General features: G+C 42.6%; 1 protein-coding gene across 2 annotated transcripts in view; it reads left to right on the top strand.

Annotated features, from left to right (window-relative positions):
• Positions 1-14,244, top strand: part of NEDD9 (neural precursor cell expressed, developmentally down-regulated 9) — a 187,595-nt gene that overhangs the window by 71,398 nt on the left and 101,953 nt on the right. For both annotated transcript variants that reach the window (XM_059399437.1, XM_059399438.1), the window contains one exon: positions 1,147-1,332. In XM_059399437.1, coding sequence (XP_059255420.1) covers positions 1,321-1,332 — 12 coding nt within the window. In that variant the 5' untranslated portion in view covers positions 1,147-1,320. The remainder of the gene's footprint in view (positions 1-1,146; positions 1,333-14,244) is intronic.

The following is a 14,244-nucleotide window of genomic DNA, read 5'->3' as shown; positions in this document are numbered from 1 at the left end:
AACTACCCTCTGTTTGGAAAGCAGTTCTAAGAAGACTTCTCTTCCCCATAAGGGCAGCGGGGCAAATTCTTTACACACTTTGCTGAGCGTCTACTATGTGCCAGACCCAATCCTTTTTCTGCTCCACATTTTAAAACACCCATTTGGTTTTGATTTCTCATTCTTGATAGGAAAAACACTTTCCTTTGACAAAGATTCAGATTCCTGGTTCTCAGAGAGATGTCTGTGCAGCCCATGTGGTTTAAATATCAGGATTTTTCTAAGAATATGTATTTCAACAATGGTCCATAAGGATACACACACGCGTGCGCACGCACACGCACACACACACACACACACACACCCCAGAACTGAACTTTATAGTTGTGAGATCATGAAAGGGAAGTGAAAAGCTGGCCTCTACTAACCGACCAAGAGCCCAGTCTGGTTTTTTTCCCCAAAAAATAAAATTCTGGGCTTTGCATCTAAGCTGTTTAAAAGCCACATTGCCAAAGCACCAGTTTTTCTCATTTTAGGGAAACAAGAAAAGCATACAGTTGCAGTGCCCTTCTCGAGCCATTGATGAATAGAATCAGGAACATTTGGTGGCTTCAGAAGGATAAAGCAATAACATAAAGCGGGTAAAGAAGCAGTGGGTGGAAGCGCAGAAAAACAAGTCAAGTCAATGAGCGTCAATGGCAGGACTGAAATTGTAGACTCCGGATAACAAAGGATCGCTCACTTCCACCATTCTGTCCCAGTAAGAAACACCTGGCAAATATCTATTCTTCACTCAAGGCACCGCCTTCCTTCTGCGCCCTCACCAGATCCACTTCATGCTCTATCAGAGGACCTGTAACATTTCACGGAGCTGTATTTTTTTGGTTTGTCCTATTAGACTGTGGGGTCTTTGAGAACAGGATCGTATTTTCTGCATCTTTGCAATTCCAGGTAAACGTGTAGTGAGAGTACCATAAATGCTTCCCTTGGTGGCGTGATTGAATGAATGAATGGATGGATGGATGAATTAATGAATGAATGATGGGTTCCATTCATGAGACTATGGATTCGGCTTTTCCAGCTGCTACGATGCAGTCCTTAAGTGATAAAAAGCGTCTCAGGCTCTGTCAGCGTTTACCCACTTTCACATTTTAAACGTCTTTTCAGATTCAAGAAGCTGTGAATTCCAGCATGTCACACCCTGGCCTGAGAAGATCGTGTATTCTTTAAGCCGAGTTATGAAAAGAAAGAAGCTGGTCAGCCGACGAAGACGGGGGTCGTCTTTTTCGAGATCCGGAGCTCCAGCGTTCCTTGGCGTCACAGAGCAGAGCACCTAGGAAAATGTGGGGAACGGTGAGTCGTGATGGGAAAAACGTACATTTCATCCACTTCCCTTTTGTCCAGCTCAATCTGGACTAATGCCTTTGAAACATGCCTTTGAAACAATAAACCAAATGGCATTCCACTCGCACTCAGGATTGTAACTAATATTTGGATTTAAGAGGCTGATTTCGGGCCACCGCCGAATTTTGCTCTGGTAGGGGAATCTTTTGCGCTGGATATGCTGATGTTCACAGGAAATCCGTTCAATCTCAGGGGAAGCAATCTTCTGGGATAAAGGAAGGATATTCCCCTTAGGACGACTAGTGCTCGAGCAAGTCTGGAAGTCACACTCACAGAACTATTCAGAAGCTGATGCCCTAGGTTACGTTAGCCAGTTCTCCAGTGCCTCCTTTCTCCATCTGCCAATCAGTATTAAACTGTTCCCTTCCCATTCAGCTGTTCCGCAAGAAAATCAGCTTGGCCTGAGGTAGAGGTTAGGGTTAAAATGGTCCATTGTCCTCTCTAACCAAGGCTTTCTAAAGGTTTTGTGGAAGCGAAGTCAAAGAAGGGATGTGTAATGCATCTGTAATTGACCTGTAATGGAAGCAAACCGCATGGGTGGTGTGGCAGCAGAAAAGTAGAGCTGGATTTATGTCACTGAGGCTTAACAGTCGAGTAACCACGAGCCAGTTATTTGGCTCTTTTTAATCTTTGTCCCTGAATTTATAAAATGGAGATAGGAAGATTGTCCTGAAGATGAAATGAGAAAATGCGTATGAAGTAACTTGTTCTCTTAAGAATGGTTAAGGGGCGCCTGGTGGCCCAGGGAATTAATAAGTACCCTACTCTTGGTTTCAGCTCATATCGTGATCTCAGGGTTGCAAGATCGAGACCTGTGTTTGGGCTCCGTGCTTAGAGCAGAGTCTCCTTAAGTTTCTCTTCTTCTACCTCTCCCCCATGCTTGCTTTCTCTCTCTCTCTCTCTCCCTCAAATAATTAGATGTCTTTTTTTTAAAGGAGAAAAAGAAAGGGTAATTCCCCTATGTGCTGAGATCCACAATCTGTTGTTTATATCACATGAGGAACTAACCATCAGTACAAATAAGAAAGCAACGGGGTACCCGTGTCAATCCAAAAAGGGCCCTATTTCATTTGTGGGAGAAAGGTTATAGTTAAGTAAAATGACAAATGTTTTTTAAAACACTTCAATGAGAAATAAAATGATTTGCATGGAAGTCTTTAAACACCAGATTGCCATATCACTGCAGTGTTTTAAAATAATGACCTCCTTAAAGTCCTCCAAGTCCCAAGATCCCATGAAAAAAATCCGTCACAGAATTGGACACGTTAGAAGCTTCAACCACCCCAAATGACATTAATCCCCCGTTAGCCAGGATTTCACTCTACACAGTTTCTGCCACTCGCAGTCAGCTCCATTCTGGACAGATGACCCTCCTTCTGGGTGTCTTCAAGAAGGTCAAAGTCACCTAATCCTATGTCCCAATGCCTACGTCATTCAGCCCACTGCATCTCACGTAGGCATCTGATCATCTCACGCCATCACAAGAAGAAGGTGAGCACGGGACGCTATGGGATTGGGGAGCGAGACAGACCACATTCACATAACTTTTATTACAGTATATTGTTATAGTCGTTCTAGTTGGTTCCTGTTGTTTATCTCTTCTTGTGGTTAATTTTTAAATTAAGCTTTATCACAGGCAGGTACGTATGGGAAAGAGTGTAGCGTGTACCGAGTGCAGTATTCCCTGCATTTCCCAGCATCCCCTGGGGGTCCTGGAATGTATGTTTCACATATAAGGGAGGATCCTGTACAAATTCAAACTGAAGCAAATTACATTTACTGTGATTCCTCAAGTCACCGTAGCATGAGTGTTAATTTCTTAATGAAGACTGAACCAAAAATAGTCTCTCCTCGTTTATTCAGAACTACTCAGCCAGTTTCACTAAATTGAGACAAAAACAAAGCAAAACAAAAAGCAAAAACAAACCAAAAAAAACTCCCAAAACAAAAAACTTAGCCTTCTCGAATGCAAACCAATATTTCATTTCATTTGAGTCCCTGCAATGAGCATTAGCACTGTGGCATTTTCACTACACGCTGATTCTCAACTTTTGGTATTCTGGATCTGAAAACCAGACAATTCTACCACCTGAAATCTTTCATTTGCTTTAGAATCGTCTATGTCCAGAGTCCAAGGGTCCTTGGGATCATTAATTCTATCACTTCTGTTTGGGTTTTTCCTTTCTTCTTTTTTTTTTTTTTTTCCATTATTGAACTCTATGTCAATATTACAGGCACACGCATACACACTTGTGTGTAACGTCACACTAGACTAAGTAGAATGGAAAATTTTGGCAATTATCAGTATCACCTAACAACAAAAAGGAGCATTGATTCCTTGTCATCAGTGGTTTCTAGAGATCATCCCTACTGCCTTCTGGGGGGCCATGTGCTGCTTAAAGATCCAGACCTGAAGCCGTGCTGCCTGATTTGAATCCCGGCCCTGCCACTCACAAGTAGTAGAACCTTGAGCAAGTTATTTAACCTCTCAGTGCCTCAGTTTCTTCATCTATAAAATGGGGTGAGAATAGAACCACTCTGCAGGGGTCATTGTGATGATGAAGTATGCAAATTGCTTACAAATGTGTTTGGCACATTCTAAATGCTCGACAGAGGCTTCCAGTGAAACTGAGAGTCCTAGAGCACATGAGAAGTAAAGTCCACGCAGCTCAAAGAAATCCCTCAAGGCAGAAGATGGGAGAAGCAGAGCATAAGAAAAGTCCAAGGGGAGAGATTGAGCCTTTAGGAATCTGGGTCAGGCTAGACTGGGTTGCTCTCCTGAGCCACCTGTGCTGTGATTGTCTGGGTTGGGGAGCCGCCATGAAGATGTTGTGAGGTCATGGCTAGAAACATCCTTTGGGTAAAGCTGTGCTAAGCATATCAATACTCTTGAAAGCAAGCCCTTTACCAAACGACTCAGCAAGTGAAAGCAAGCCCTGAGCTACCTGTGCAAACACTAATGTGGAGGGAAGGCGGAGAGCCCATGGGCACACTCAGGGGGCCATCATGAGCTGCAGAGAGGCTGGGGGACAGGCAGCCTTCCTTTGCAATTCTGTAGGAACCAGTGGTGTGTTGGAGGTAGCTGGTTCTGGCTCCTTAGAGCCGACTGTGCTCATCCTTCCCAGTGAGTTCACACGAGTAACTCAACAGCGGCCACAGTGGGGTTGTTCACACCACGGAAACTGACAGGTGATAATTCAGGGTTGTTCCGTTTTAGAGAGCTGGTCGGTAATTTCCCAATGCACCCCTGGTGATGGGGCTGGCTCGGAAAAACAAGACTCCTGGCGGGGGGAAAAAGCTTTTAAATTGCAAAACTTTTTCTTTGGTATTCCTCACTCTTTCCCTTTATTCTAAGGCAGGAAGCTGACAGCTGGACATGGTCTGTGATGGTTTATCGAAAGAAAAAACATCCAGCTGGACTCCTGCTTCATGAGTGGCCAAAATGTGTTGACTGACAGGGCTTGCAAACTCTGCCCTTCTTTTCCCATGAAATACAGGTTCACTGTAGGTCCAAAGTGGTCATCGAAGTGTGTTTTTACACCTGCTATAGGTTTTTGATGTCCTAAAAGGGGAGATGCAAGGCAGTGGAGGAATTCACATGTTCTTTTCTCAGCACTAAAGCGAATATGACCTATTTTAGGGACTATGAAAACTTTACGCATGGAATTATTACCTCTCCACCGTATACTTCAAAGATGATTTATCTTGTTCAGATTTCTAGGTTGTTCCTTGAGAGTAAGGATGAAAGAATAGGGACTGAAATGAAGGGTATCTCTGAAGCTGCTTCGGTTAGTCTGCTCTGGTGGCCGTCACACATCCTGCAGGCTGATGGCTTAACGGGCATTTGCGTTCTCACAGCTCTAGAGGCTGGAAGTTCAAGATCAAGGTGTGTTGGCAGGTACCGTTTTCCCTGAGACTTGCAGATGGTTGCCTTCTTACTGTGTCCTCATGTGGTCTTCCCTCTATGCGTGTCTGTGTCCTAATCTCTTCTTGTCATAAGGACACCAGTCGTCCTGGATTAGGGCCCACCCACATGAACTCATTTTACTCTGAATGCTCTTTTATTTTTTTTTTAAGATTTTTTTTTTAATTTATTTAACAGACAGAGATCACAAGTAGGCAGAGAGGCAGGCAGAGAGAGAGGAAGAGAAGCAGGCTTCCCGCTGAGCGGAAAGCCCGATACAGGGCTCAATCCCAGGAACCTGGGATCATGACCTGAGCCAAAGGCAGAGGCTTTAACCCACTGAGCCACCCAGGTGCCCCCATGAATGCTCTTTTAAAGACTCTATAGTAGATCCAACTCCTCAAAGACCAAATAGAGTCACATTCTGAGATACTGTGGGTTAGGACTTGAATGTGCGGATGTGGGGGCGGACACAGTGAAGCCCATTTTACCACCCACACAGAACCAGAATTTATCCAAAAGGGAAATTTGATGGAACAACATCACAGGGCAAGAGAAGCAGACACTGGAGAAACGGAGACTGGCGTACGAGGGTTATGGGAGATGCTGTCAGGACATCTAACAGCAAGGAAGGCAGGAGGGGGGCTGGACTGCAGTCAGAGTTAAGGCCCAGGCTGACCACCTGGCGCTCCATGCATGGGGAGAGTTGTCTGGAATGGAAGTAAGGGCGCTAGACCTTTCTATCCTCGCCTGGACCAGTCATGGGATGATGGGGTGGGGAGGGGGGTTGGTATGACAGGCGTGAAGAGGGTCTCTTCAGCTGAGGACCGTGTCAGAAGGACTCAACTGAGAGCCGCCCTTCACCCAATCTTTGGAGGCTGACAGATGATTACTCAGTTTCAAGTGAAGTCTCTGGTCCGTGCACTTCCTGTCCATAGTATAAGGGAGCAGAAGCTTTCCCAAGTGAATGAAAAGATTCATCTCTTCCTCAAACATCCATCATCTTCTTAAGAAATTTCTCATACAGGGGCGCCTTTGGCTCAGGTCATGATCTCAGGGTCCTGGGATCAAGCCCCGTGTTGGGCTCTCTGCTCAGTGAGGAGCCTGCTTCTCCCTTCCCTGCCTCTTGCCTCTCTGCCTACTTGTGATCTCTCTGTCAAATCAATAAATAAAATCTTTAAAAAAAGAAAAAAAGAAATTTCTCATACTATCACTCAGTAGATTACAGGGTGTCCTATTATGAACCCCAAAACATTTGGTCCAACTCTGGGTACAGAAAACGCCCAGCAGAACGGTCGGGGAATGTGGCTTTACAGGAAAGGGAGGCTGGTTGGACCCAAAGAGATCTGGGTTCAACTCTCTGCCCCAGTATTTACTAATATTTTTTACCCTCTCTGAACCTCTGTCTTCTCTTTTGCAAAATAAGGATAGTCGTGCCAATTTTGTCAGACTGTTGGAAAATTTTAAATAATATGTACTTAAGACTGTCGGGCTGTCAGGCACAATGCCTGACACAAAGAAGGCATCCAAAAAAGCATGAATTTCCTTCCCTTTCTTTCAGCAAATAGTTAATTGGTGGTAACTAATTGCAAACCAGAAATAGAGGATTGATTTCCCAACCTGAAGGAAAATGCTTCTCAAATGCTGGTGTTGATCCGAATCACCAACAAAGACTCTCAAAGCAGAACCCTAGACCCCATTCACAGTGAATCTAAATCAGGAGATCTAACATAAAACCAGGAATTGCCATAATTTTAGCAAGCCCCATGGGGGTTTCTGATAGCCAGAGAATCCGGAGGCCCCTTACTTGAAGTTGTGGGTGCTGTCTCAGTAGGGCTGGGAGTCCAGGGCTTAGATGCCTGAGGACATTTCCGCTGTCCTCATTGTCATAATTTCCGTGGAGGTAGGTATACACATCTCATCGCAAAGACTTCTCCCCTTGCTTAAATAGTGTGCATTCCAAGACTAAAACATGCATAAATTATGTCAGCTATAGAATCAAACCCATTCTCCTTTTCAAGATGTAGTTTTATTGAGGTATAAATCATGACTATAAGGCAATTTAGGGCACATGGGAATTATGGGGGGGTGCAGATCCCCCGAGCTTGTCTGAAAAATGGGAAGTATATCCAGGGGAGAAATGTCCTACAGGTGTAAGAGCTGTTAGTCCTGCAAAGAAGCACCGTCTGGACCGAGATTTAACTTTCTCATTGAAATCAAGGAAAATTGAAGTTCCCCTGGATGGGATTGCCAAAGGCTTTCTGTGTCTGATTATGGATCACAAAGTCCAGCTGTGCTGCAGAAATGTTACTATCAAAAAGGCACCTGATCAAGGTCCAGAAAGTAAACAGGAGCTGGAACTCGGAAAGTGACCCCTGAGCAGAGACGGGCTTTCACATCCCTACCAGACTTCCCCTGATGTAACATGGGGCCATGTGGTTTCCCAGCATCTTCTGTGGCTTTCTTTTCCCACAGAAAGAGGCCTCATTTATTCTAAAATATGAAGCTTTGGGGGTTTCTTGAAAATGGTACTTTCACTCAGTTAAAAATAAGTCAAGATGAAAACACTATCTGTGGGAATCCATTCTGAAAAAGGATTAAACTGAGAACATGAGAGAAACAGTCTGTTTTGCCCCTCAAATGATCAGCAGCCACACAGACCCTGTCAGTTTCCTTACAATAAAAAACAAAAACAGAAACAAAATCTAGAAGCAGCACCACCAAAGTATTCCAGTCACCGAGAAGTCCAAGGTGACTCTGTACTCACCGTCTCCATACTAACGCCACAAGTACAGGAGTCGGTGAGCTTTTTCCTGTCCTTAGGCCTACTCCGAGTTCTTAGAGATGAAGGGGGTCTCTGTCCGTGTTTCCTCACATGGTGCCTTTATTCTCTTTTAAAAAATATTCCTCTGGGTTTAACCAGGGCCTTGTAACACACACAGAGTCATCGTCACACCAAAGGAGCTGTGCACCCCCTAACCTTTAAGTCTTACCCAGAGTCCCCTGCTCTTTCCCTTGGCCCACATAGAGAAGCAGATTTGAGTACGACCTCCAATTAAATAGTAGGTTTACAACAAGTGCTTCTTTTTTTGTCTTCAAATCTCTTTCTGCCTCGGCCCCGTACTCTGCCATTCCTTAGAAACACAGAACTTTAGGGCTGGAAGTACACATTAGTCAGGGTAGCACCACGGCGAGCTGCGGCGACGAGCAAACCCTGTCATCTTGGCACTGTAGCACAATACAGGTGCGTTCTCACTCCTAAAACAGTCAATGGCTCTCTCAGGAAGCTTTCCTCAGGCATCTGGGCTTCTTCCACCATATGGCCCCACTATCTCAGGTCCTTCACTTCCAAGCAGTGTAGATAAAAATAGAGAAGAATTTTAAAACTTTCACCTGAAGATCTGACATTGAGTCATTAAAGGCTGCATGTTAGTTTTCTCAGGGACATTTTAGCAAACAAGCCAGGAAAGTGGAGAATTGGTCAACCAGCATTCCACTGACCCGAAGAAGGCTAAGAAATGTCGACAAGTACAAAGATGCTAATAGTGTTTGTCTCAGAGAGTCCTTAGATGCCCCTTGCTTTTAATCCCTTCTAGTGTTTTTTAGTTGAAGTGACTGAGACCCAGAGAACACACCAGTTACACAGAGCTAATCAGTGACAGCTCAGTTTACTGCTGGCCAAAAGGCCTCTTGCCCATTCCTAGTAATTCCAATTAATGTACAAAAGGCTCGTAAGATCTCAAGACACAGTTGAAGCATTGTTTCTAGAACTTTCTATCCAGGACTCCAGGGTGAGAAGGACTATGACCACCCTGCTCCAAACCCCACAATTCCAGTGCAGTCCTCTCAGTCTAAGAGCTGGACAGATGAATGTTTCAAGGGGCAAGTGCCAGGAGCAAACCCTAATTACGGGAAATGCTTCTCAGCTCCTAAGGATATAAAATTACTTTGTGGAAAGTCAAGAAAAATAGAAACAGAATACCCTGTAATGCTTCATTTGGAGGCCAAAAGTCACCTATTAAGGCTTGCATATTGTGCTTGATTCTGTCAAGATAGCTTATAGGGTGGAGACAGTTGATAAGGAGAGAAATTAGGGATGGTATCAGCCTGGTTTGCAACCAACACACTGGCTTATGGAAAGCATATCTGAAAGACTGTCCTCCTCATAGTTGAGTTCAAATGTGAGAAGAAGTAGACTTCCAGAAAATATCTAACAAAGGATAAGGAAATGGGTGTGGGGAAGGATGGTTTCCTTGACAGATTGAGAACCCTACCAGAAAAAACTCCTGTGTAGGAATCTGGATGAATCTTTGCCACACATCTGACCATCTAGACCCTTGTCTGTAGAACATGCAGTTACATATCTTTTTTTTTTTTTTTTAATTCTGACTTTACCATCACAAAGTTAATATATCTGGATTTTTTACCTGAATTTTAAAACTTTCACCTGAAGATCTGACATTGAGTCATTAAAGGCTGCATGTTAGTTTTCTCAGTTTTAGGGACAGAAAATAAATAAAAATAATAATCTACCACTTGGCTGGGAATTAAGGTGCTAATTTAACCTAAATATTTTTATTACATAAAATCAAATAATAATAGTAGTAGTAGTAGTAGGAATGGAATTTGGGGCACATGGGTGGCTCAGTTGGTTAAATATCTGCGTCTTGATTTTGGCTCAGGTCATGATCTCAAGGTTATGAGATCGAGCCCCTCATCGGGCTCTGTGCACAACAGGGAGTCTGCTTGAGATTCTCTTCCTCTCCCTCTCCCTTTGCCCCTCCCCTGCTCACATGCTCTCTCTCTCTCTCTCTCTCTCTTTCAAACAAATAAATAAATCTTAAAAATAATAATAGAGGGCACCTGGGTGGCTCGGGGGGTTAAGCCTCTGCTTTCAGCTTGGGTCATGATCTCAGGGTCCTGGGATCAAGCCCCACATTGGGCTCTCTGCTCTGCAGGGAGCCTGCTTCCTCCTCTCTCTCTGCCTGCCTCTCTGCCTGCTTGTGATCTCTCTCCCTCTCTCTTCCAAATAAATAAGTAAAATATTTAAAAATATATAATAATAATAGAGCTAGATTTTTAGCATGAGTGCCAAATTATATTATTCATTCAACCAAAACACAATGGCATTTCCTAGATTTATAGATCAGGTATTAAAAAGAGTGCAGAAGGTAATTACACCTGCCCTTATTTTTCAATCTTTCTACCTCACTCTCAGTTTTTCACACTCGGTGCTCCCCCTTTAATGATAAAAAAAAAAAAATTAATCCTTTTGAGTTGGAAAAATATTGTGCCCAAATTACTAACGTCATATTGAATACTTGAGATGAATGGATTTGTTGAATCACATGCTAGATGTATGGCAAATCTTGGACTCAAATCAATGGTCAGCCTGGTAAGCAAGAGAGATGGAGGCAGGCTGGTTAGGTTATCTCCAAAAATCTTGGAAATAAGGCCGCTCTCGGAGTTAAACTAGTAAAATGCATACAGACTGGTAAAACAGAATGGATATAATTAGCCAGTTGAGGAAGGAGCCAAGAAAACATCCATATATACATATATACATAAGATAAAAGTGTGTCAAAGTGTGTCAAACTTGGCCTCACTGATCTGGGGGTACAGAAATGAGGGGGATGTGTATGTGATGATAAGTGAGTAAGCAGAAAACTAAGTGGCTGCATCATGCCTGTTGGGAGGAAGGCCATGTGAATGAGACAGTTGGTTAGCTAAAAAATCAGTTAAAAAAAACAGGGGGTCATAGAGGATAGGAGCCCTCTGGATGGTGCAGTCCATCAACATGGAAAAATCTAAAGAAGACTCGATCTTGGAATTGTTGGCCAAAGAGTGACGGTTTCCTTGATGAGACAATCTCTATTATGAGCAGCTGCGCCTCAAGACATTGCCAGTAACATTCTAAGATCAAATGGTCTAAAATTGGATCTAAGAATGATGAAATCCAAGCCTTTTTTTCCAATTCTGTGGACATCAAGCAACTCTGAGATAACGTCCCTCCTCATGACAGAGCTGCCTCAATGCTTTCTGGTCCGTTTGCCAGTCGTGTTTATTATTTTAAATTATTGTCATTGTAGCTGGTACTATGAGCTGGTTCCACCTTCAGCATGCCGACAAAATTACCTTTATTAACTTGACAGACCTTAGACCATGATCTCCTCTTCAAGGTCAATACGGCCTTATGGAGTGCTCCTGGGCACGCAGTACTGTTACCTAGCAACAGCTTGGGCTTCACCCGGCCCTTCTTGAACCGTAGCTGAACCAGCCCCATGCAATTTTTAACTGAACCCTATATAAAGTCAAGATCAGGATGTTCTTGACTTCAAGATCTGACAAAACGATTGCTGTACTGTAAGCCAGGAGCAGCCCGCAGAAGAAAGGGATGGAAAGAACCTAAACTGTTCTAACAGGCTGTGTGTTGATTTTCAATTGTATCTGGGACCCCGCCACAGACAGCTTCATCAAAGATACCAAGTAGTTGACAGAGTAATGTATTCCAGGTTTTTTCACACCTTATCCAATTGCAGTAATTGTTAGGTGATAAATACAGTGACAGCTCATTACAGAATTCAGCTTCCAGAAGCTGAAACGTTAGGTGGCACCTCTCACCTGCTGGGTGATAGAGGTTAGCATCTTACCTCTGTCCCTTCTGCACTCCCCACCCCACGATTCTGTCTGGAATCTTGTGCACTCAAGGCATTAGATTTCACATGAAGCCTTTTGAAGTGAAAAGAAAGTCAGAAGGCTTTCCTACAGAATATAGGCTTTCCTCAGGAATATATAAAACTGTATATAGAGGGCGGGGATGAAGGGAATAAAGAGTATGGCCTAAAAACTTGAGAGCATTATCCTGAGTCTCTACAAGTCTTTTGATGTGTGTGTGTGTGTGTGTCTGTCTGTCTGTCTGTCTCCCTGGTTACCTAGGGAAGGGTTTATATACTCTTGTGCTCTCTCACCGGCTTGTCATACACATATAACCCTATGTTCATAGACATTAATTACTTATTGAGGTATAACTGGCCTACAATAGATTACTCATATTTAAAGTGTGAGTTCTGATAATGTTGACATACATATACACCTATAACATCATCACCACAACCAAGATGGTGAACGTATCCATGATTCCTGAGCGTTTTCCCATGCTCCTTAATAATCCCACCTTTTGGCCCTTCCTCTCTCAACCCGTCCCCAGAAAACCATCAATCTGCTTTCTGCCATTATATGTTAGTTTTCAATCCATAGAAATTTATATAAATTGAACATACATCATGTACCCTTTTTTTTTCCCTGGCTTCTTTTACCCAACATAATAGTTCTGATACTCATCCATGCTATGGTGTGTATCAATAGTTCATTCCTTTTCACTAAGTAGTATTCCTTGTATGAATGGACCACAGTATGTTTATCCATTCATCTATTGATAGTTACCTGGGTTATTCCCAGTTTGGATCAATGAGAAATGAAGTTCTATGAACATTTGCATAAAAGTTTTAGTATAGACATGTGCTTTCTTTTCTTCTGGATAAATTCCTCAGATGGATGAGTAGATTGTATGGTAGATGTATGCCTAACTTTCGAAGAAACTGACAAACTGTTTTCCACAGTGGTTGTACCATTTTATGTGTCCATCAGTAGTATGAGAGCCTTCCAGTTCCTCCGTGTCCCTGCCAGCACTGCGTATAGTTGGATTTTCCTATCAGTGTTAGCCATCTAAATAGGTGGATGGTGATATCTTCCCATGACTTCATTTAGCATCTTTTCATGTGCTTGTTCAACATCTGTAAGTCTTCTTTAATAAAATCACTGTTGATATAGTTTGCCCATTATTTTATTGGGTTGTTTTCTTATTGTTGAGTGTTGAGAGTTTCTTATCTATTCTGGATACAATTACTTTCTCAGATGTATGTACTGTGAATATTTTCTTCCAGTTTCTGGCTTGTCTTTTCATTCTTTTTTTTTTTTTTTTTTGTCTTCATTCTAATAACAAGGTCTTTGGAAGAGCAGATATTTTATATTTTAGTGAAGTCCTATTTATTAATTTTTTTTCTTTTATGGTTTTCAATGTGATAGCTAAGAAATCTTAGCCTAACCCAAGGTTGCAAGCATTTTCTCCTATATTTTCTTCTAAAAGTTTTACAGTTTTAGGGTTTATATTTATCTCTCACCCATTTTGAGTTAATATTTATACGGATTCAAGATCATTATTTTATAAATGGATATCCAACTGCACTAACACCATTCATTGGAAGGTGTTTTCACACTAAATTTTCTTTGTACCATTGTCAAAAATCAGTGTGGACACATATGTTATTTCTGTTCCCTTGACTGTCTATCTTTAAGCCATTAACACACTGTCTTGATTTGTGTGGCTTTCTAGGAAGTCTTAAAGTCAAGTCTTCAAATTTTATTCTTCTTCTCTAAGATATTTTTTTTTCTCTTTCTAGTGCCTCCCTCACAAGGATCCCCATGAGGGTCAGATGAGCTTGTTAAACACTTAGAAGTATTCTTGTCATGTGATAAGCGACAAATAAATGTTCGCAGTGGTTTTAGTTTTATCATTAATAGCACTTAACACAGCATCTGCAACTGATAACTTGTAGTTTTAATTATTACCTTATTAACAAAGTAGGCTGCTTGGTTAATACTTTCATGCTTGCTTCTCATCTGATTTGAATATCACAGGCTGACCTGAATTTGCTGGTAGGAGGTTTGTTCTTAAAAGAGTTGATCATGGGCACCTGGGTGGCTCAGTGGGTTAAAGCCTCTGCCTTCAGCTCAGGTCGTGATCTCAGGGTCCTGGGATCCAACCCCGCATCAGGCTCTCTGCTCAGCGGGGAGCCTGCTTCCCCCTCTCTCTCTGCTTGCCTCTCTGCCTACTTGTGATCTCTCTCTGTGTGTCAAATAAATAAATAAAGTCCTTAAAGAAAAAAAAGAGCTGATCA

This window comes from Mustela nigripes, chromosome 5 (assembly GCF_022355385.1).
Source record: "Mustela nigripes isolate SB6536 chromosome 5, MUSNIG.SB6536, whole genome shotgun sequence".
NCBI lineage: Eukaryota > Metazoa > Chordata > Mammalia > Carnivora > Mustelidae > Mustela > Mustela nigripes.
The sequence above is the reverse complement of the archived record's forward strand: the minus strand, read 5'-3'. Positions and strand labels throughout refer to the sequence as shown.